At 36.3% G+C, this 20,537-nt stretch overlaps 1 protein-coding gene across 4 annotated transcripts in view; it reads right to left on the reverse strand.

Annotated features, from left to right (window-relative positions):
* Positions 1-280: 280 nt before the first annotated feature.
* Positions 281-20,537, reverse strand: part of LOC150076866 (putative serine/threonine-protein kinase DDB_G0277449) — a 128,853-nt gene continuing 108,596 nt past the window's right edge. For all 4 annotated transcript variants that reach the window (XM_090386420.1, XM_090386418.1, XM_090386416.1 and 1 more), the window contains 3 exons: positions 20,237-20,335; positions 6,258-6,379; positions 281-337 (listed from right to left, as the gene is read on the reverse strand). In XM_090386420.1, the coding sequence (XP_090242546.1) occupies positions 6,281-6,379; positions 20,237-20,335 (198 nt within the window). In that variant the 3' untranslated portion in view covers positions 281-337; positions 6,258-6,280. The remainder of the gene's footprint in view (positions 338-6,257; positions 6,380-20,236; positions 20,336-20,537) is intronic.

Raw genomic sequence — 20,537 nt, forward strand, 5'->3', positions numbered from 1 at the left:
GTTTAAGCTTCATCTTTCAATGGTTTTAATCGTTGCTATGCCAGAATCTGAATAATGTCTGGCATAAATAAGGAGAGTTAATTAGTTTTACAAAATTCACAACTAGTAGTGCTCAAAAGAAAATAATGTAAATTTTCTATAATATAATTAATAAAAAACAAACTTTTATAGGAAAAAATATTGAATTTTATTTCTTAAATAATTTAGTGTATATCTAAACATCCATCTTTTATTTTTACAAAATAAAAGTGTAAAGGTACATATTTACATATAAACAAATGCTTCTCATTAAGGCATCCATTGAGTGATCTTCCAGCAACCAAACAGGCAGTAATAACTAGAAGTATAAATAAAACAAAATAATTATATACCAAGAGTGGGACTGTAAAATGGCAGTTTTTTTAAGTTACATCTGACTTAATTGTCAACCAAACCTAGTAAATTTTTATTTTTAATTGGAAATAAACAGATATTTAGTATTAAATATCAAATCCCATTTCAAAATGTTCAGTCACTGAATATAATCAGAAAATTAAGTCTCTAATGCATTCCAAAACATGTATTATAGCAGTGGTCAGAAACCTGCGGCTCTTTGAACATGTAACTACGAAGCACAATTTAAAATGGAGTTAGGGGACTTAATTGTATTGGGGTTAGATTAGATTTGAGGTCACCCATATTGATTGGCCTCCAAATTCGCCTGATCTCAAATCCAATTGAACCTGTCGGATGATTTGGAACAGGAAGTGACACATATGGACATGTAACCATCATCTGTTCCAATACTGGTGAAAGCCTTGCAGGCAGCATGGCTGCAGATCCTACAGACATCTAGTGGAGTTAATGCCTAGGCGAATTATTCGTGTTAACGTTGGCCCAACCTAGTATCAAGGTGGGGGTCATAATTCAGTGATCCCTGAAAATGTATCCTATGCATTTTCTTCTCTAGCTCAAGTCTCATCAGAGATCCATTTAGGTCTAAGCCTGGAATGGTATTTCTTGGCTGGTATGAAAAGCCTAGTAGCTTCTATGGTTATTTCCCTAAATGTTTTTCATTTATAATTTGTTGTTTATAACATCAGACGGTCCCCACTATATAGAATGTGCAGGCCTGGTGACACGGCACAATCATCTTGGAAGATTCTGTTTATCTTCAGGAAAAAATGCAACATGTAGGGTTCACATGGTCCCCTAAGAGCTGCTGGTAGACCTCAGCAGTAAAACTGGTCCATATGCACCAGGGATCCTAGTTCTTGCGAGCAAAACATGCACATTATTAACCAACCACTGACACCTGCCTGGATATTGGGCAACATCCACTTGTGTTGAGTGTGCCACACACAAAGGTGTCGGACGGTATGTAGCACCAGGTATTTGGACTCATCCAACTAGCACATTCATTTGCAGTCCTTCAGTGTGTTGTTGATACCACAGATTCTCCATCTATGATGATCAGTGGTGAGGAGAGGTGTCTCAGGTTGTCTGCTGTGGAACCGTATGTCTGAGTGTGTGATGAATCGTCATTTTGGGATATCATTCTTGAATTCCCCATATTGTATTGTGATGTCAACTGTTTCACAGTAACCTGTCATTGAGCTAGCACAATGCATTGCACTCTTCACTGACCATGAACATTCACCTTGTATAATCCTTTACAGTTCTGTTGGTGGGATTTGGTTTGACATGCTTGATACCATTCTTTGTACACATTGACCACAGTGGCCAGTGAGCAACTGAATCATCCAATATGGAAGCATCCAATGCATGAGCTCCCAGTCGTGCCGTTTTGAAACTCCACGATATCTTTACTATACCATAACTTAGTTTACGGCTTTGACTTTGCACGACCAGATTCAAATTACCACTACTCTAGTGTACAAAGCAGTTTGGCTTTGTACACTAGAGTGACAAACATACCTTTGTATGCGGGTATGTTTGTAGCTGAAAATTATGCAACATAGTCCATTACAGATGGATTGGTCATAATTCGGAAATCACCAGGTGTAAATTATCAGGTGATACAGAAATCTATGGTGATTGCTGATCTTACATGACACAAATACTGTGCAAAAAGTAGGAATCTCACAGAGAACCACAGTTTTAACTGAGAACAAATCACCCAGTACCTAGCCATATTTGAGGAACAGGCAAATTACACTGTTCAACACAAAATGTTACAAAAATATACAATCTTGACTAATTTTATGCTGCTGAACACGAAAATCACATTAAAATTTGCTGATTGGCTCTTGTTTTCGAATTACAGTTGGTCTCATATTAGTGAGTTACTCTGCATTATCAACTACGGCTCTCGGCAAAACACAAGGCAACACTGCAGTTTCAGTACCACCAAGCTCACCACATGATCGGCAACTGTCACCTTGCTCTGCATCATGTGATAATTTGTTGTCACCTCAAATGCACCTTCAACTCTGTGGCAGCAATCCTCAAATATGGCTAGGTACTGGGTGATTTGTTTTCAGTTAAAACTGAGATTCTCTGTGAGATTCCTACTTTTTGCACAGTATTTGTGTCATGTAATTGTGTAAATAGTCCTGATGACTTCTGTTACATACTTTGAGAAGTCACGTTAGCTTCCCTTAACTCGAGCCAAAAAAAAAAAAAAAAAAAAAAAAGGCCCACTTCTTGTAATCTGGGTGTAAAGTAGGCAACCAGGACAAGAACTGGGCTCCACACGTATACTGCACTACTTGTTCATCAAAACTCAATGGACATTTTTATGAACAGAAGGAACGTTTTATGCCTTTCACAGTGTCCATGATTGGATGGATCTAACAAATCACGTCACAGACTTATTTCTGTATGGTGCCTCCTATTAGAAAAGGGATGACAATGAAGAAAAAATGGACAGTGATGTACCCAAATACATCTGCAATTTGTTCAGTGTCTCACGGTGAAGTACAACTTATTCTTGAACCACCCGAATGTTTTTCTGTACACTCTAATGAAGATGCTGATGAATATCAAACTTGATTTCACAAAGAAATACATTAGCTGTCTACGTCAAGGGATCCACCATTCTGTCCAAACCTTGATCCTTCTGAACCATACAATATCACAAAAGGTGAGCTTAATGACCTCATTGGGGATCTTGAACTACCAAAGAATAAGGCAGGGCTTTTGGCCTTAAGGCTACAATGGAATCTTCTAGATCATTCTGTGAAAGTGAATGTTTTGTACTTGAAATAAAGACTTAAATTCTATCAAACAGAAGGTGAACTCACTGTCTGTAAGGGTGTTGACAGTCTAATGGCAGCAATAAACATGAAGCAAGTTCCCAAAGAATGGCAACTATTTATAGACTCTTCTAAAGTTAGCCTTAAGGAATGTTATGTCACCCACAAAAAGAAACATGAAAAATGGGGAATATCCTCTTAGGTGTACACTATCAGAAGTATGATGGCAGATATGTGGTGATTTATAGGTAATCACCATTTTATTAGGACTACAAAAGGGTTACACAAAAGTATTTGTTGCTTTTTCTGAGAGTGGAATAGTCAAGCCAAGGCTATGCACTATGAGAAGAGGAGTTGGCCTTAATGAAAATCATTAACACCTGAAATGAAGAACGTAACATTTGAACCTCTGGTAGATCCAAATAAGTTTTGCATCCACCACTCCACATCAAATTGGGGCCCATGAAAAATTTTGTGAAGGCTTAGGAAGTGAACGGGCCTGCATTCACATACTTGTAAGAGAAATTCTCAAGGCTTGTTACAGAGAAGATTAAGGCAGGAGTTTTCATTGGTCCACAAATAAGGCAACTTTTCAAAGATGAAAAGTTTGAATGTGCCCTTAGTGATAGTGAGAAATCTGTGTGGAAACCTTTCGAAATGTTTTGAGTGGTTTTCCAGGAAATGTCAAAGCTGGCAACTACAGGCAGCTTGTGGAAGATCTCATTACTTCTTACAAAAAACCGGGGTGCAACATGCCATTGAAGATGCATTTTTGCAATCAGCGACGAACATGGTGAGCACTTCCATCAAGACATCAGATCAATGGAACAAAGATACAAAAGCATATGGAGTGCCACCATGTTAGCCAATTATTGTTGGATGATGGAAATGGATGCTCCCAAAGCTGAATGCAAGCATTACATTAACAGTAGAAGGAAGAGGTTAAATCACATTGGTCCACTTGATTCAACTGTTTACTGTTAGTGATTTTGCACAGGTTGTTGACAAACTGGATAGGCATTTTGCATTTATATTCATGCATGAGGAGTTTTTTGGGAGAGGAATGCCATACTTTCATCAAAATCTAATAGCTAAATCATTTAACTCGAGGAAAGGTGGAAGGGAAATTGTTGAAGCTTAACATAAGAATGCACCTTGAGTGGTGGGATCTATACAATTATATTAAATGAGGCAGCAAAGGAAGTAAGCAAACCATTAACCATAATTATAAGAGCATTTTTGGATTCAGGGCAGTTCCTATGGACTAGAGATGTGCAAATATTCTCCAATTCACCAAGGGGATATAAAAAGGTGACATGAGTAATTACAGACCAGTTAACTTAACTTTTGTTCCAGGGGAAAATAATGGGAGTCACTTGTTACAGAAGTAATGCAGGACCATCTAGACAGGAATGCAATTATACTGCATTCACAGCATGCATTTGTAAATGGGCAATCTTGCCTGACCATTCTGATTGGATACTATGATATACTAATAAAGGAACTGATCAAAAAATTATATAGATATCATATGTGTGGATTTCAGAAAGCTTTTAATACTGTTGCACATAAGACTGTTTTAAAAATTGGAGCAAATTGGTATGAAGAGCAAACTACTGCTCTGGATTGAGTGGGAGTTGACAGAGTGGTTATTAATGGACACTGCTCTTCATGGCCTAATACTATAAATGGGGTACCCCAAGGTTCAGTGACAGGCCCATTTTTGTTTTCTGTATTTATATAATATCGATGAAGGTCTTCTATATATTGGGCTTAATGTTTAAGTCTGCAGATGATACAAAGGTTGGCAGGGTGGTTAATGACAGTAATCAGGGTAAGTTGCCGAAACAAGATCGAAAAAAAAAAAAAAAAAAAAAAAAAAACATTAGGCAGCTGGACTGAGAAATGGTGGCAAAATTTAACATTGACAAAGGTACTGCATATGGGTAACAATAATCCTAGATTAACATACGAACTGTGTGGTACTATACTCAGGTTAGTAAAAATGAAAAAGACCTGGAGTCACTGTGCAATCAGACCCAAAGTTCTGAGCTGTGCAGATATGTCTGGAAGCCTCATTTTAGGAAGATCTGCTGGAACAGATGCAAAGAAAGGCAATGAGATTAGTGAAGTAAAAATAGAGTTTAACCAGGAAAGACTTCAGTTCTGCAAATTGCAGTGTCTGGAATTCGCAGGATAGATGTGCAAAAGTTTGTCTTCAGCCAGCAGGTGGTTTGAATAAATTCAAGGCAGAGTTAGACAAATTATTTTAGGGAATGTAGATGTGAAGGGAAGGGTGGTTTTTTTTTTTCCCTTTTTTCGCCAACTCGCCTTCTTGCATCATGATACATTATTAATCATTAACAGTGAAGCAATTTATTGCGATTATAATTTTAAAATTTACGTTTTTTTAGTAAAATGACATTAAATTTATAGGATTGGTGAATAGTATTAATAGTGGCATGTGATGCAAGAAAGCAAGTGTATGAGCTTATGCAGCATCAGACAAAAAAAAAAAAAAAAAACACATTCCCTCCAAATGCCTGTCCAGTTCCTCCTTAAATTTATTTAACCTCTCAACTTCCACAATGACAGATGGACGTTTGTTCCAGCCAATTAATCACCCGTGGCTAAGGGAAAATTTCCGCACATCTATTCTACATCTGTCTTTTCTTAATTTGAATTTATGCCCCCTTAGGTTCGAAATCTGAACAGGTGGAAGGATCCCATCAGAATTCAGCATGATCAACCCATTCAAGGCCTTATACACCTCAATCAGATCACCGTGCAGGTGCCTAGTCTCCAGCCACTGCAATATATACTGTTTTAATATACAGTTATGTAATTGGCTTAATAAATGTACTACATTGCATTGCATTAGATGAACTAATACCAATGGCCTTGTGAACCTCAATATTAGCAAGAACTTCCTCCATCTGAAATAGACTTGTTCAAGTTCCTACAATCTCTGATTTATTTTATCCTTTTGAACTTAGAATACTGATTATAGCACTCTAATTTTTTTTTATTATTAATGATAAGTATTTAAGTTACACTTACAAAGTCAAAATATTTTTCAGAGGCTATTGCATCCTGGCACGTTTTGTCTGTTGTTTGTTTACTGTGGAAATTTTTCGTTTATGACACTTGGATTGTTGTTCGGAAGTACTTGAATGTTCATCCTAAAGGAGAAAAGAAGTATAAATTTTGAATACATAATTTTTTTAAATTAAAACTGGCAACAATTATTAACTGATGAAATCAGTTAATAAAGAGGCAACATTTACACCTCTGTGCACTTTTTGACATGAATGCAATAAATTTTTCAGGTTGTTCTGCCAACAGACAACTCTGTTCTGCTTTAACCACAAAATGAAACATCAGTATCTATGGGGTGGAAATATGATTTCCGCTATCAACAAAGACTATGCGATAATCTGTATGCTCTGAGATTCCCTGAAGTATGATACTGGGATATAAGTTAGAATTAGCACAAGTGAGGCATGGAAGAAAAGCTTATCTAGCATCAACAAAAAAAAATAATAATTAACCCACTTCATTTGCCCTATACTTCTAATAATTTGTCCAATCCTTTAAATTTATTCAAACTACCTAGTTCTATAAAATTTTATAATCTAGGTGGAAGTTTATTCCAACAATCAGTTACTCTCCAGTTGAGGGCAAATTTCCATACATCTGTTCTGCAACCATCCTTTTTCAAATTAAATTTATGTTCCTTGTTTGCACATTGCCCAAGAAAGAGCAGAAATACCATCAGCATTTATTTTACTTAACCCTTTAAAAGCATTATACTTCAGTTATATCAGACAGTTTTTAAATTCTGTACAGTGGGATCAATTGATGTTCCCAACAGCAAATTCTAAATGGGAAGCATTCAAGGAATTAATCGTGGAAGCTACTAAACGTTTCATACCTATTAAGAAATATTGTTCAAGGTTTAGGCCTAAATGGTTGTCAAATGAACTAATGACTTGTGGCAGAAAAGAAAAATGCATGGTATGCATAAAAATTATCAGGAGACACAGAAGCCTATGGCAGATATAAGCTAGTCTGTAATCAAGTCACAAAGGAGATTAGGCAGGCAAAGGCAGATTACAAGAAATCTTTGGCAAAGGATGCTAAGAAAAACAGCAACAATTTCTTTACTTATATAAACTTTAAAAGGAAGGGGATGAATCTCATTGGTCCACTTGATATCAATTGTTCAACTGTTGATGATCCTGTTCAGATAGCAAACAAACTGAATAAGTATTTTGCATCTACATTCACACATGAGATATTAAGGATTGAAAATGCAAGAAGGTTATCAAATTGTAGCAGGGTGCTTAATGATTTTGTAATACTTGAGAGCAAAGTAGAGGAGAAATTGATGTTAAACATAAAAAAGGTACCCGGGGTGGATGGGATCTATCCAGTTATATTAAAGGAGGCGGCAAAGGAAGTAAGCAAACCCATAATTTGAGAGCATCCTTGGACTCGGGGGAGATCCCACAGACTGGAGATATAAAAATGTATCCCCAATTCACAAAGGAGGATCAAAGGGTGACACAAGTAATTACAGACCCGTTAGTTTATTTCTATTCCGGGTAAAATAATGGAGTCACTGGTTAAAGATGCATTGCAGGGTCATCTAGAAAAGACTGCAGCAATAATTCAGACACAGCATGGGTTTGTTAAGGGAAAGGATATTATGATGTGGTTACAAAGGAACACAAAGTAGTTAATGGATATTATGATGTGGTTACAAAGGAACTGGATGCAAAAAATGATTTTGATATCATATACTTGGGGTTCAGGAAAGCTTTTGACACTGTTGCACATGGAAGACTACTATACAAATTGAAGCAGAATGGTATTAAGGGTAAGTTGCTACAATGGATAAAAGAATGGTGAGTGGGAGAAGACAGAGGGTGGTGATCAATGGGTGCTGCTCTTCGTGGACTAATGTTATTAGTGGAGTCCCACGAGGTTCGGTGTTGGGTCCACTGTTGTTTCATATATTTATCAGGCTTAGTGTCGAAGTTTGCAGATGATACAAAGGTTCGCAGGGTTGTTAATGACAGTGTGCTACTGCAACAGGATCTAGAAAATTTGTGAAGATGGGCCGAGAAGTGGCAACTGAAGTTTAACATTGACAAATGCAAAGTATGGGTGGAAGTAACCCCCAGAGGAACGTACCAAATGTGTGTTTTTTTTTTTTTTTTGTTTTTTTTTTATGTGAACCCCAAACACGAGAGGTATTAGAACCTATAGTACTTAGTACCGTGCTTGGGTTGGAGATTGAGAAGACGAAAGAAGATATTTGTTGACATTGGACTTGAACTTCTGTAGATTGTAATTTTCAGGAAATACGTATGAAGGAAGGTTGTTCCAGAAAACGGCAGTTGAATGAATAAATGAGGAAGATGAAAAGTTGGTTCTGTGGGTTTGAAGTTGGACAGTAAATGGATGTTGGCTGGTGGCGGCACGTGTTCGGACTGTTTTGAAAGAGAGCGGGAATTATAGAAGCTAATTCAGAAGAACAGTGCCCATGGAAGTATCTGTAGAAGAGACATGCAGCAGAAACAGTGCATCTATGAGACAGCGAGTGGAGAGACTCTGTTAGAGATGAATCATTAATTAACCTAATTGCCCTCTTCTGAATGGAATCAAGAAGCCTGAGAGAGGTTTTGGGGGAACAATATGTGGGAACAATATTCCATGGCAGGGTGGATTTGCGATTTATACTGAGTGAGCAGCTGTTTGGAAGACAAGTAACGCCGAGAGCAAAGAGAAAACCAAGTTTTTTAGATGCAGAGGAAGCAATATTTGTAATGTGCTTGTGCCAAGAGAGATTAGAAGTCAGAATAATCCCCAAAAGAGATATATCCTTTTGCCTAGAAATTGGAGTGTCACTAAAGATAAGCATAGGAGCAGAAGAATCCTTTTTGCGAGATATAAGACAAGACTGAGTTTTAGAAGGGTTGAAATCAACTAAGTTGTCTTTGCCCCACTGGAGAATTACCTGAAGATCGGCATTTAAGGAATTGGTAGCAGATTTTCGAGAAGTTGAAGCTGATTGAGCAGGACAAGGTTTCTCAAAATAGAAAGTTGAATGCAATGTGCTACCATCGGCAAAACTATGGATAGGATTTCCAGTCAATGGAAGAAGGTCATTGATATACAAGAGGAAAAGAGTGGGGGAAAGAACTGAACCTTGGGGGACACCGGCATTAGTGGAGAAGTTAGAAGACAGAGAGCCATCACCCTCAGTGAGCGATCAGAGAGAAAACTGGATAACCAATTACTAAACACAGTTGCTAACCAAAAAGAAGTTGGCAAACCATAAGATGGAAGCTTGTTTAGAAGACCTTTATGCCAAACACGATCAAAAGCCTTTGAGATGTCAAGAGCAACTACTTGTGTTTCACCGAACCTTTCCATTGAATTAGTCCATAAATGGGTAACATAAGCCAGAATATCATCAGTGGATCGACACTGACGGAATCCATACTGGTGATCGTTGATCAGACGGAAGGTTTCTAGGTAGTTTAAGAGTTGGCAGTTAATTGATTTCTCCATTACTTTAGAATGAGTAGAAGTAATTGCGATGGGACGATAATTGGATGGGAGGGATTTGTCACCCTTTTTAGGAACTGGCTGGATATGAGCAAATTTCCAAGCAGAAGGAAAAACACCTTTAGAATAAGAAAGTGAAAAAAGGCGGCAAAGAATAGGAGTAAGTTCAGGAGCACAGGTTTTGAGAACAAGTGGAGAAATACCATCAGGACCTGCAGCTTTCTTAGCATCGAGATTCATCAAAATCCTTCTGATATCCTTTTGACAGAAGACCACAGGAGGCATTGAATGGCGTGTGTTGGGAATGGTGGGAGGTGTTTTACCAAGATCATTAATACATGAGCTGGAAGAAAAATGGGATGCTAGCAGGTCAGCTTTATCCTTGGCTGAAGTGACAACAGAACCATCTGGTTTGGACAGAGGTGGGAGCAGAGATGGGCAAAAGTTGCGGCCAATAGCTTTGGCAAGAGACCAGAATGCTCGGCTACCATTAGGGCAAGAAGCAAGTTTTCTACTCTTAGCCTGTTCAAACTCTAGTTTGGACTGATTAATAACTGCTTTACAATTGTTGCGAGCTTTGGTGTAGGCAGAAAATGAAACTGAAGAATTAGAAACAAGCCAATTACGATATGCAACATTCTTCTCTTGGACAGCCTTAGCACATTTATTGGAAAACCAAGGTTTAGATAAAGGACGAGATTTTAAAGTGGAGTGTGGGATAAAGGATTCCATTCCTGCAAGAATAATTTCACTGACACGATCTGAGCAAACGTTGACATTAGAAGTTTTGAAACAGTAATTCGACCAAGGAAAAGAAGAAAAGAAGTCTCGCAGGTCATCCCATTTTGCATTCTTGTAATGCCAAACAACACGAGGTTGGGAATAGCCATGATATAAAGGTTCCATTGGAGAAGAGACAATCACCAAGTTGTGATCTGAAGTGCCTAAAGGAGCTCTCACTTCGACCGTGTACTTAGAAGGGTTGTTTGTGAGAAAAAGATCAAGCGTATTGGCTGTATGATTAGGATTGTCCAGTATTCTTGTAGGTAAATGAACAATCTGTGCTAGGTCATTAGTAATTGCAAAGGCCTCGGCATCTCGAACTGCTGGGTCGGTGTGACTAGAAAATGGAAGCCAGCTGGGGTTGTGAACATTAAAATCGCCAAGGAAAATTACCTCACTGTTAGGAGAGTTGGACTGGAGAAAGTCAAGTTGAAACGAGAGGAAGTCAAAGAGCTCCAAGTGATTAGTCGAGTTGGGAGAACGGTAGAGACAACAGATGAATTTGAGACAATGAGGTAGAGAGATTTTAAGCCAGAGAAGATCAAAGAGAGGAGATTCCAAATTGCCAAGTCTCTGACAGGGAATATCAGAACGGACATATGCACAAGTACCACCTTTGAGGCGAAAGGAATCATACAGCGAATAATTTGGGCATCTGAGATGAGCAGTAGTTGAATCAACCGATAACTGAGATTCTGTCAGGAAAAGTACATGAGGTTTGGCAGACTGCAAGTGGAAATGGACATCGTTGAGATTAGAATTGAGACCACGTATATTTGTGAAATGAATTAGGAAGTCCTTGGGAGGTTTAGATCTTTTCGCAGATAAGCTTGCTCTATTAGTTTGACAATTCATGGTGTATTCAATAGTAAGAAAAAGTGGGTTGGACATGCTGTATGAAGTAATGAAATTTTTGGATATGGCGTACATGTGGTAAGAATATACCCAGGTCCTTGACATAATGTGGCCTCGACAATGCTCCCCGCATACACACTACTCGGACTCCCTCCAGTCACTATCTGGCAGAGTAGAGGTAGCAAGATTATACACTAGCTGATCCGGAAGCCTCCTAGAGAGTTACCAATAGGTCCGGTCCGGTGTACTAACTAGCGGCCGGCCTGCGAAAACCGTTTTAGAGCTGTACCCTCGAAATGTAAGGAATATTGGATCTCGCCACGACGTTCATCATAACCTCAAAAGTCAATCATACTGCATGATGGAAGAGATAGGGAAGGGTTGACCGGAACTTAGCTCTAGAGACTAAACATGTGGTACTACACTTATGGTGGTAGAAAATTAAAGACTTGGGAGTGATTGTGCAGTCTGATATGAAAGTTTTCTGAGCAATGCAAACAGGCTGCCAGAGCAGGTCATGGGTTTTATCAATGATAATACAGGAATTTTGCTAGCAGGGAAAAGGAGGCAATTGTCCCTCTGTATAAGGCAATGGTCAGGTCACACCTTGAGTACTGCATATAGGTCTGAAGTCCTCATTTTAGGAAGGGTGTAGATTTGCTTGAGCATGAGGGGAATGAAGGGATCCTCTTACCAAGAGAGGCTTAAGTTCTGCAAACTGCAGCGGCTGGAGACTAGGCACCTGCGAGGTGATCTGATTCAGGTGTATAGGGCCTTGAATGGGTTGAGCACGCTGAATTGTGATGGAATTCTTCCACTTGTTCAGATTACGAACCTAAGGGGTCATAAATTCAAACTGAGGAAAGACAGCTGTAGAATAGATGTGCGGAAATTTGCCTTTAGCCAGCAGGTGATTTCCGGAACAAACTTCCATCTGTTATTGTGGAAATTGATAGGTTAAATAAATTTAAGGAGGAACTGGACAAACATTTAGAGGGAATGGTTGCATGGATTTTTATTTTATTTTTTTCTAGCTGATGCTACATAAGCTCATACGCTTGCGTTCTTGCATCACATGCCACGATTACTATATCACCACAGTTTCCAGAGACTGCAATTTTCAGAAGCTTAGTTTTTCTTGGTAAGGATATCCTTTTGTGTTTCCTAGCTAATCTTGCTGTTCTTCTCTGCATCCTTTCCAAAAGATCTATATATCCTTCCAAAAATGAGGTTTCCAAACCTCTATGGTATTCCAGATGATTGCCTTATATAATGGGTTACATTATTATTATTTAATAGTTGTTGGTGCATTGGCTTCTGTGGCCACAATGCACCTATCTTAGTTTTGCTTTCCTAGTCTGGTTTCTTTCAAATTTTAGATCTAAGTAATACCTGACTTTATGAAGAGAATAATTCATTGTATTCATTGATTTGCAGTGATGAATGATCTTTTGTGTTTGGTGATTTTTGTGTTTTAAATCTGATGATATAAGCCTATTAATTTTAGGTGGTGAAAAACTTCTTATATTATTTTCTTCACTTAAAATGTTTTCCAAAGCTAGAGCATCTTGGAATTTTAGTTACTGACCTAAAAGCTATTTTTCTTTCATTTATAAAGGCTGGACAAATTATAATATAATGGGACAATCACCTCTTTATCCCTGGTGGCAAAGTTCCTTTATGTTAATGACAAACTCCATGAGTTCTTCTAGCAGCCTGTCTGTATTGCTCAAAGAATCTTATGTTCAACACATCTGTACCAAAAGGCTTTACCATCCCCAATTTAGTGATCATTGTGTGTGTGTGTGTGTGTGTGTGTGTGTGTGTGTGTGTGTGTGTGTGTGTGTGTGTGTGTGTGTGTGAATTCCAAATATTAAAATCTATAGTACTAGCATCGGATTTGAAGATACTTTCTGAAATTAAACTTTAGTTTCTGTAGATTGTAATTTTCAGAAAATATAAAGAGAAAGACTATTCCAGAGAACAGAATTAGAGATAAACAAAGAAGAAAAAAATAAGTCAGTTCTGTGAGTTTGGACCTGGAAAATGAATGGATGCTAATTATTTATGGAATGTGTTCAGGCTGGTTTGGAAGAGAATAAGAGAAGTATAGATGCCAAATCAGAAGAATGTCTATAATAGTATCTTCAGAAAAGACATGCAGCAGAAACTGAGCATCTATGAGAATGAAGAGATTTGGTAACAGATTCTTTAATTAACCTGAAATGCCTTGTTTTGAATGGAATATAGAAGTTTGAGAGAAGTTTTTGGGTTATCTCCTGAGATGTGGGAACAATATCCCATGGCTGTGGTGGTGTGTGTGGTGGGGGGGGAGAGAATTTGAGATTTGTGCAGAGTTGTTTAGAAGAAAAGTAATGCAGAGAGAAAAAGAGAATCCAGCTTCTTGCTGCAGAGGATGCAATATTTGCGATGCCTAAAGATCAGGGTAATCCCTAATAGAGGTATGTGATCTTGTCTAGAAATCAAAATGTCAAAGTTAAACATAGAAGCAATACACTTGCTCTGGAAGAAAATAAAACAGAACTGACTTGGAGGATTGATGTTAACCAAGTTATCTTCACCTCACTAAAGAATTACCCAGAGATTGGCATTTAAGGAATTGGTGGTGGATGTTTTGAGAATTTGAAGCTATTTGAGCACCGCAAAATTTTTCAAACTGGAAGATAGAATGTAGTGTGCTTTTATCAGCAAAACTATGATAGGATTTTCAGCCAGAAGAATATTATTAATATACAAGAGGGAAAAACTGCATCTAGGGGAAGCATCAGCATAAGTGGAGCAGTTAGAAGAGAGAGAGGCACCACCTATCATCACACACTGCAGTCAGAAAAAAGTGAACACCAAATTGCAAAAAAAAAAAAAAAAAAAAAAAAAACCACACACACACCCAACAACAGCACGTTGGCAATCCATAAGATAGGAGCTTGTTTAGAAGAAGTTTTTCAAACACAACCAAGAGCTTGCTTAAACAAATTTTACTTTAAGCTTGCTGATAATTGGTGCTAGTCATTTTTAAGCATGAACACAGAATCTTTGATTTTGAAGGCTTATATTAGACAGCCAATATGGGAAAAAGATACAAACTACATTCAAATAGGAATCCTGTGAAGAAATGTAAGCAGTGATTATTAATATAGAAGGTAAATATAATATACATAAATTTTTGTCGCCTAAATAGGTTAGTCATGGCAATTGTATACTATTATTGTGGCGCAATAAAACTTTGAATGTTTCGATTTAAATTTTGTTGCTAAAGTTAAATTATGTAGAAATATAGCCCGGAAACATCTAGAATATAATAACTTTTACTTCAATAATCAATGAATTTACATATTATACTTACATATGTCTCCACTATATATATATATATATATATATATAGCTTCTTAAGACTTTGCCATTAACGTTTTTTTTTTTTTTTTTTTTTTGCCTTAATAAATTTTAAATCTATCACCTGCAATAAATATTTCTTGCTTTGGCTTTAACTAATTTCAGTGAGAGTTGCAAGAAATGCTTTATCAAAGCATCTTGTGATGGGCACTTTGATGAATTCCAGGAAGGGTTGATTGGCAATTTAGTGGTCAGTTTTAGAGTACCAGTTTATCTGAGACGGCTAAATTAATGTTCCACAATTCATTTGTGCTTGTAAAGCCTGAGAAATTGCACTGGTCAACTGCTTTTTATGTGTTCATAGCCAGTGAGAAGCTTTAGCCACTGGTTCCAGGTAAGCAGCCACCTGTATTCTATATGTAAGCACCCTTAGAAATGCCAGTACAACTGTTTAAGTTTCAAACTTTTCTTTGAAATTTATCCAAATATAAATAACAATAAACCAATATATCACCAGTGGGTAGACTGACAAAATCCATATCGGAGATTTGAGGCAGTATATGGATTTCTTTCTCCATTACTTTGGTAAGAGTAGAGGAAAGTGTAATCAAACAATTTGAAGGAGGGTATTTGTTACCCTTTTTAGCAACTCACTGGATATGAGCAAATTTCCGAGCAGAAAGAAAAAGGTTGCCCATCTTTGGACCTGGATAGCCTTCATTTTTTTTTTTTTTTTTTTTTTTTTTTTTTTTTTAAAGGTGCAGTCTCCATACTTGAACAAGTATGGAGATGGCAGCAGTGAAACCATACTTGATTCAAGTGTTGTTTCACTGCTGCCTTATACTGTGGAATTTGTTGCAACTCTGGTATCATCAATCAGATTTTGTTCTATGCAATTTAGCACTTATCCTTTCAAAGCAACAATTCTTGTAAATTTTTTCTCCTATAATTTGCTGTTGCTTTCAAATGATCCTGTTTCCCCTTGAGTGTTGATCTAACCTTTGAAATATTTTTAACTCGGCAGATAAGGGAACTTTTCTGATTAGATGCATTACCACCTGCATGGTTCCCCTGGCAAGACCATATAAAAGATATGTATAAGCAAAAATAGTTTAAAATAGAACATAACACAACAGTACAACTTTAAGTATCACCTCATGGCCCACTAATGTTACTCATTACCATGAATTGTCATTCATGCTAATGAATGACAATGATTTTTTTAGATGTAATCTAAAAAAAATCTTAATAACAGATTTTCATAATAATAATTGTAGTTAATATGCAAAATTTCAGAAATATAACTCAGAAATGGAGCCTCAGCATTTCTCAGTTTTATGAAATTTTCTCTGTTTTAAGTGAACCGGTCCTGTAAGTAGCACCCAATCTTTTATTAACACTCTGTATACAGATTCCATATGTGTGACTGAGGGTATGAAATCTCAAGTGGGCTTAAACCCTTCTCCCAGGGACCAGTGAAACATGTCATTATCTGAAACTATAGGGTGTGCAAAAAAAAAAAAAATAAATAAAATAATGTATACACACTGATTGTTAATAACATGTTTATTTTCATAAATTCAATTTTATAATGAAGAAAAAAAATATGCATTAACACAAGTGTTCAAATTGTCCTCCATTCTCATCCAGGTATTATTGACATCGTTGAGAAACTGCTGAAGTGCATACATCAGTTAAGATATCTCTTGATATTGCTGCACATTCTGCTTCAAACATTCGCCGTAATTCAGAGATTGTTGCTGGTTTTGTGGCATAAACTTTATCTTTGAAATATCCCCATAAATAAAAATCCAATGGCATTAGATCTGGAGAATGCAGGGTGAACTCAACACTGCCTCTTCATCCAATTGATCTGTTTGGGAAAGTTTCATCCAATAAGCCCTAACATCGCAATGAAAATGGAAATGTGCCCCATCATGTTGAAAATAAAATTCATCATAATCCTCAAATAGCTCACAAATGTGTGGGACAATTGATTCCTGAAGCAAGTTGAGATAAACAGCACCAGTAAGTGTGTATACATTTTTTTTTGGACACCCTGTATATATAGATTTGTTGTGTGTGCGTGTGCACACATGTGTGGAAGACCAGGGGAATTTATATTATATTGTCAATCCCTGTGATGTTTCTGTACTCATATATTATAGCAAGCACTTGACTTGCATGTGGAGTTAGAAGTAAAAAAGGTTTTTAAAGTCAAAGGTCTCTGCACTATTAGAATTTATATGGGAACAGCTTTATTTATAATCCATGAATATTTTTTATTTTTCTAAAACTGCCAAATTTTTTGCTAGGATTGTAACTGCTTTTTCTATTGGTAATGAACCTAAATCCAATTAGTTTGTGGAATTTTGACATCATATATAAGAAAGTAAGTTTCATATTACCAATTTTTGCTCAGGGCTATTAACTTTTCTAAAATACTATTTTCGTTCATTGCAATGTTGGTACATATGTCACTCTGGTTAATTTCATTTTGGGTGTAACAAAATAGAATCTTTTGCAAAATATGACAAAGTTGCTTGCTGCTTTGTCACCATTGATAATAATAAAATTATGTTGCAGATTTAATTTGGCTTTGGATTGTACTAGATTTGATGCCTTTCTCTTTATTGTTGTGTAATTAATTAAATTAATTTGTTTGAAAATAGCAATGAATATGGTGCTGATCCATATTCGGAAAACTTCAAAGGAATTTTGTTTATGTGTGAACTTAAAAACACACACACACACACACACACACACACACACACACACACACACACACACACACACACAGTAGGCTTCACTTTTGTTTATATTTGTTAAAGTTTAAGCAAACTCAAAATTTAAATCCATAATTTTAGGCCCTTATACAATGTTTAGGTTGCTGGTGATGATATGCTCATAGAAGGGATCCACAAAGTCAGCAAATTTGGAGAGTTGGGGCTTAAGGTTTCCAATGTTAGATCAGCCAGAATTTTGTTACATTAAATCATAGATTTTTTAAAGTAAAATTTTCTGGTTTTTAGAACCTGGTTTTATCAATATCAAGTGTAATATGAAATAAATATTTATTAAGCTAAATTTGATCAATGCTTAAAGTACACTGAATTTTTGATTGCATAAGAATTTTTTGATCCTGGCAATTAATTATAGTTTTATTCCTAGTTTTACTGTTCAGGGCATTATTGCTCTGATTTTTATCATATTTGTTATTAGTAGTATTAATAGCAATGTGAGTATTACAAAATAGTAATATATGCAATTTTTTATTTATATTTTTTGTTTGTTTTATATTACTTTTCACATTTTATAATTTACTAATCCTAACCAGAGGTCTCTCCCTTTTTCCACTTGAGGTTGTCACTGTCTCTCTGCTGATATCTTTTATTATTTTCTGTCTAATGTTGCATTTGGAAATATAGTACTCTTGATTTCTCCATTTGGAAATAATAAGTTTTATTTATGTTCTGGTTCTCTGTTGGATCAATAGTAATCTATATGCATGCAATAATTAACAAGCTTATCCAGCATTTACTTGGCCTAACTTTTATAGCAAAATTCAAAAACTTATCAAAATTATTACTGCTTCCATACTGTTTACTATGGAAACAGAGCACCTGCATGTTGTTGTTGTATTTCCTCTCAATTTCAATAGGTTACCCTTAAAAATTTCACTGAAAATGGGCATCAGTTTTTACACAAATACAGCGCAACCTCGATATAATGCACCTCTTCATACTACTGTTTTGAATATAGTGTGGATAATCATCTTGTCCCCCAAAACAAATGAAATAAAGTAGTGTTCAAAGAACTAGCAATTTCATAATGGAAACTGGAAAAAGTAAATACTGTATATATACTCTTGTGTACTGTATATTCTAGAGGGGAAATTATATTCAAGAGGGGAAATTAGCTAAAAATCAGCTAGATATTCACTTCGAAATATTCAGTTGCAGAGTAATATTTGTAAACAACAGGACTCTGAGACTAATTACTGTAAACACCCAGTTTCTCCCCTCAGCTAGAGAATGCAATAAAAGAGTATATTGGTGGAATATTAATTACAAATAGCTACCTTTGCAGGGGAATATGGCTACTGTTAGTCAAATGCATTACATTAGTTACAAAGTAAACAACAGCACATGACATCGTTTTTTCAACCAGATAGAAGCTACACTTAGGATAGCAAAAACTGCTAAGGGATAAACTAGACAAAAATATATATGAACTGAAAAGTGATTTATGGAAAAATCAAATGGCTTCATTTTAACACTAAAATAGGCAAGAAAGTTTGGTTTTGATTTTGTTTACTCAAACACTGTAAATTCTAGGGCATCAGAAATAAATACAGGGCAAAATTAGTAAATCAGGTAGGACTGAAGTAAAGGAAAAAATTAGAGTCGAAGAAAAGTTTAAAATTATCAAGAGAGTTAAAACTGGCGAAACAAAATGTGGTTATGTTTCATATTTCATGTGCTGTTTTTCCGATTTTAAAGCTAAAATTTAACACACACCCCAGAGATAAAGAGAGATTTCAGTGCACTCCAACAAAGATGAAAACATTTTCATTATCAAACAGCTTACTACATGAAGGATGAAACATGTCTAAATACATTATGCTTTGTTATGGTGCACTCCCTGAATGTGCATAATATGAATACTTTTTTTTAACAACCCTTGTATATAGCCTGGTACAGATATGTGGCACTTTCTCTAGCAGAGTAGTCAATTCCTTAGATGACAGGAGTGTATCCAACAAATTTTCCAGTGTCATAAATTAGAGAGGGAAAAAAACCATGAAATTTAAAATGACGAAGGTAAAGAAAGCCTGCAAGAGAAGCATACAAAAGTTCGATGAAATTTACCGGTAAAAGTACTTTGCCGTAACGGCATTTGTATTGTTGCTCGCTCAGTAAACATACAGTGGGTGTTATCGGTCAGGAGTAGAAATTGAATCCCATGGGAGATTGAAACCCTCCCGAAGTGGTGGAGTAACCTGACCTTTTTTCTTTAGAATCACTGGTGGACTAGTGGATAAATTGTTTATTAAGAGGGGGGAAAAAAGGGGGGGGGGCAAAGGAAGCCCACATGAGAAGCACAGCAAACTTCAAAAACGTTTACCAGTGAAACTATGTTATGAACATTTTTTATGACGGCAGAACTTTCAATATGACTCTGTTCGTGATTCAAAAGAAAAAGGTCAGGTTAACCCCCCCCCCCCACCACTTCGGAAGGGTTAAGCTCCCGTGGGATTCAACTTCTACTCCAGACCGATAACAGCCACCATCTATTTACTGAGCGAGCAACAATACAAATGCCGTTATGGCAAAGTACTTTTACTGGTAAATTTCATCAAATTTTTGCATGCTTCTCTTGCAGGCTTTCTTTACCTTAGCCTTTAAAAATTTTCAAATAACATTTTTAAAGCAAAATAATCAGAAAACGAAAAAAATTTTAATTCTTACCTCAGATGAAACAATAACTCCGGAATCTGATTTACTTGTGCTACCTTCACTGCCTAAATTCCCATATTCCTTTCTTTCTAATTTTGCCCAGTCAATATCCTTAAAAAAAAAAAAAAAAAATTTAAAATTAAGACATTTGTCATATCAGAAGTAATATGTTAAAAAAAAAAAGTTAAAGTCCACATATCTGTACAAGGTAATATATGTGTGTGTACCTATTTTAATTTAAACATAACATGAAAATGAATTGCTTAGCAATATTCATATTGCGGCTGATTTCTAATACTGCCATGAGAACTTT

This window comes from Mastigoproctus giganteus, chromosome 12, assembly GCF_048544385.1.
Source record: "Mastigoproctus giganteus isolate SK-2022 chromosome 12, ASM4854438v1, whole genome shotgun sequence".
Classification (NCBI taxonomy): Eukaryota; Metazoa; Arthropoda; class Arachnida; order Uropygi; family Thelyphonidae; genus Mastigoproctus; species Mastigoproctus giganteus.